Here is a 4,098-nt window from a genome sequence, read left to right as displayed (position 1 = left end):
GCCGCCGCGCTTCCCGTGGAGGCCGGCGAGGCGAGGGCTGCGGCCGCCCCCGGCCCCGCGCACCCGCCCTCCCTTCCTCCTCGTCACTCCTTGGGCCCCGGCCCAGATCAACTTCCTCGCTCTTTTCAAAAGTGCCGCGGCCGGGCCTCTTTGTGCCGCCGCGGGCCCCCGCGCCCCGCACGGCACCCCCGGAGTCCCCTCGCGCGGGGAAGGCCCCGAGCCCCGCCCACCGACCGCCTCCGGGCGCCGCTGCACTGGGGATTGGGGGCGCAAGGAAAGCTCTTCCAGAGCAGTCGTTCGCGCGGTGGGGGCCGCCTGGTGGCTGGGGGCTCTCGATTTTCGCCCTGGACCTTTTCCTCACCCATCTGCGGGGTAGAGGGACTGTTAAAGTTAGGATCCCCGGGTTCTGGCCCCAGCACCTCACGTCCTCCGGACTGCCTGGGACTGTCCCCGTTTTAGCCCTGAAAGTCCCACATCCCTCGGTCCGGGGCGGACCCAGACGGTTGGTCAGGCCAGCTCTGCCACTCTGGGTGAGTGACTTTGGGCGGCCACTCCATGTCTCCAAGCCTCGGTTTTCTGCAGGAGAAAACTGGGCCCTGAGGCTCCCAACTTCTGTGACTTTGTTCCTGGAGAGGCCTCTGGTATAAACAGTGACATCTGAGGGAAACGGGCCTCAGGCAAAGGAGTGGTGACTCTCTCCTCCGAGGCCCTCCTTCCGGAGCGGGAGTGTGGGGAACATTCCACACTGTCCCGGACTCCCTGAGGTTGCATCCTGTGAGGAAAGACAACAATTTAACAAGTAATGGTGCTGAGGCGTGATGGCCATGGTGGCAGGATGGGGCAGGGGGAGACGGACCACACAGTGGGGACCACCTGGCCTGGCCTCTTTCCATTGCTACATCAGCCCCTTTCCCACATCTCCACACCTCCATGCCCACCCCCACTTGGCCCTTGGAGTAAAGTAGGTGAGGCCAAAGGGGCAGAGAAACTTTCTCCTAAGCCTGGGAGCTGAGAAAGGGCCAAGGACAGCCACCCCCAGCCCCACCCCACCCCGCCCCATTCACAAATCCCAGCCAGTCAGAGAGGGAGATGCTCAGCTCTCTCTAATCTCCTCCCCTTCCCAATGGCAAGTTTCAGTTCAAGGAGTGCATTCTTTCTGTGATCTCAGCAGAACCTCACCATGGCCTTGAGAGAGGGAGCCAGGAACCTACTGCCCATTTTACAGGTGAAGAGACTGAGGTTTAGAGAGGATTTTGCCTACCTGGTAGTAGTCACGAGGTACTCCTGGGGCTTTGAATCTGGATTCCAAGTCTGCCACATGAGCCTCAGTCTCCCAGACTGTGGCAGGGATCAGGAGGCTGCTTTGTAAACACCAGGGAGTTAGCCACCCGCAAAGCGTCCTTTAGGCGGTTTACCTATATATTAATTAATTTAATTGTCTTAGCAGCCCTATGAGATAAGCACCATTATAGTCCTAATTTTTCAGAAGATAGATATTGCGCTTAGTGTCAAGTAGCTAGTAAGTGGAGATCTTGGGATTTGAACCCAGGGAGGCCGAATCCAGCGGCTTTGTCCTTAGCCACGGCGCATCACCCTGCCTCTCACAGAAGCTACTCAAATATTTGTCAAAGAGAGAACAGACAAATGACCCTTGGTTTTTTCCACGCTTTCTTTAGTTGACTAGATCTAAGATGACTGGTGAGAAAAAGGTCCTAACCTTGTATGTGGGAGGATCCTCTCCCACCACCTCGCCCCCTTGGGATTGGAGGATGTATGTATGTGTTGCTATGGTAAGGCAGATGCATCAGTAGAGAAATGAAATATACTGGCGTCTGGCGGTAGATGGACCCTGGGTGAGCAGAGCTGGACCCAGCCCTGAAGAGGTTCAGAGGATGAACTCCTGCTCGCAAAGGACTGTGGGATCAAGGTCAAGATCACAGATGAAGAAGGGAGGAGACCGGATTTCCTAGAAATTTCACCAGCCTTTGGGTGAGTTTTCAGCTGTAACTTCAGGCAATTTCTATGAACAGCCAGAGGGGTGAACCCAGGGTCAACTGGGATAACTCCCCCTGAGAGACCAGATTATGGAACTGTTAGGATGTGGCTCAGCTGGGACTTGAGTGCAGAGGCATGGACAGCACCAGACAGGGTAGGCAGGGTGGGATGGGCTACAGAAGGTTGCTTAATATTGTTTTTAACTTGAGTTTGGTTGGGGAAGGTGTGGGGACAGTTGATTGCAGCACATACGCCGTACTTACGTTGAAAGTCAAAGGAAATCGGTAAAGAACAGAGGTCATTTAGAGGGAAAAAAATGGAATCACTAGTGGTGGAAACTTCATGTATTAATGAAGGTACAAAGTCCCAACTCAGTCCTTTTTTTAAATTGAAGTATAGCTGATTTATAATATTGTGTTAGTTTCAGGTGTACAGCAAAGTGATTCAGTTATATATGTATATATATGTGTGTGTGTGTGTGTGTGTGTATTATATATATATATTTCAGATTATTTTCCATTATAGGTTATTACAAGATAGTGAATATAGCTCCCTGAGCTATACAGTAAATCCTTGTTGCTTACCTATTTTATGTATAGTAGTATCTGTTAATCCCATATCCCTAATTTATCCCGCCCCCTTTCCCTTTTGGTAACCATAAGTTTGTTTTCTATGTCTGTGAGTCTGTTTCTGTTTTGTATATAGATTCATTTGTATTATTTTTTAGATTCCACATATAAGTGATATCATATAATATTTGTCTTGCTCTGATTTACTTCACTAAGCATAATATTCTCTAGGTTTATCCATGTTGCCGCACATGGCAGTACTTCATTCTTTTTTATGGCTGAGTAACATGACATATATATGCCATCTTCTTAAGCCAGTTGTCTGTTGATGGGCACTTGGGTTGTTCCACTTCAGTTCTTGAGCACTGTTGTAATTTACTCAGAACAAAGTCTCCTAGGGAGCTCCCCAGACTTTCCTTTCTATTTTCTACTTCAGGCAAAAGAACCCCCCAAAACTCTCTTTCTCCTAAAACTCAATTCCTCTACCAGTGCCCTTGATCCCTTCCCTCCCCCCCAACCCAAGCTCCTCTCCAGCATTAGGGCATTGTTTCCACTTTTCCTTCTTAGAATGTGGCTTCAGCCCTCAATGCTCACTGAAATTGCTCCCTTCCTCCTAGTTGCCAAATATAATAGCCTTTTCAAAATCTGTACCCTCGTTAACCATTTTGTAGCTTTAACACTGTATTAGTCAGGGATCTCCAGAGAAGTAGAACCAACAGCCAGCAGGCTGGAGACCCAGGAAAGAGTTAACGTAGCAGCTCAAGTCCAAAGGCAGTCTGCTGGCAGAATTCCCCCTTTCGTGGGAAAAGTCAGACTATTTCCCCTTGAGGTCTTCAACTGATTAGAGAAGGCCCACCACACAATGGAGGGTGTTCTGCTTGACTCAAGTCTACTAATTAAAATGATCTCATCTAAAATACATTTTCACATCTAGAAGCATCTAGAATAATGACTGACCAAATATCTGGGTACCATAGCCTAGCCAAGTTGACACATAAAATTAACCATCACAAACCATTGGCAGCTCCTTCTTGAATCTCTCTTTTCCCCTAGTTTATCTTATCCTACTTACTTCCGGTTCTCCTTCTGAATTTCTCTGACTTCTTTTTTTTTTTTTACTAATGGCCTTTCCTATTTGGTATATTTTCTGAATGTAGACATTCCTTACTCTTATATTAGTTAGTTGGTGTGAGTAAAATTCACTGCTGTGGCAACAACACACGATCTTAATAAGACAAAATTTATTTCTCACATGACAATCCAGTGTGGGTTGGACAGTTCTCTTCCAGATGGTGACTCAGGGACCCAGGGACCTTCCATCTTGTATTACCACTGTCTTCAACAAATGGCTTTAAGGTGGCTGCAAAACAAGAGAGAATGGAGGATCGTGCATAGGAGAATTTTAAGGGCTGGGCTGGTATACAGCACTTCTACCCCTATTCCATTGGCCAGAGCCCCTCATAGTGAGAGGGCTTGAAAATAGACTTCGCTGTGGGCCCTGGATGGAGGGAGAAGCACAGATCAGGGAGCACGG

At 48.9% G+C, this 4,098-nt stretch overlaps 1 protein-coding gene across 1 annotated transcript in view; it reads right to left on the bottom strand.

The window, feature by feature from the left end:
- SCARA3 (scavenger receptor class A member 3) overlaps nucleotides 1–657 on the bottom strand; it is a 38,371-nt gene extending 37,714 nt beyond the window's left edge. The window contains 3 exon segments of the mRNA XM_024767767.1: nucleotide 1; nucleotides 4–603; nucleotides 606–657. The exon segment at nucleotide 1 is cut by the window's left edge and continues 143 nt beyond it. Coding sequence (XP_024623535.1) covers nucleotide 1; nucleotides 4–603; nucleotides 606–657 — 653 coding nt within the window.
- Nucleotides 658–4,098: the final 3,441 nt, after the last annotated feature.

Source organism: Neophocaena asiaeorientalis, unplaced genomic scaffold, assembly GCF_003031525.2.
Source record: "Neophocaena asiaeorientalis asiaeorientalis breed wild unplaced genomic scaffold, Neophocaena_asiaeorientalis_V1.1 scaffold523, whole genome shotgun sequence".
Taxonomy (NCBI): Eukaryota; Metazoa; Chordata; class Mammalia; order Artiodactyla; family Phocoenidae; genus Neophocaena; species Neophocaena asiaeorientalis.
Note: the sequence above shows the minus strand (reverse complement) of the source record. Positions and strands in the feature narration are given on the sequence as shown.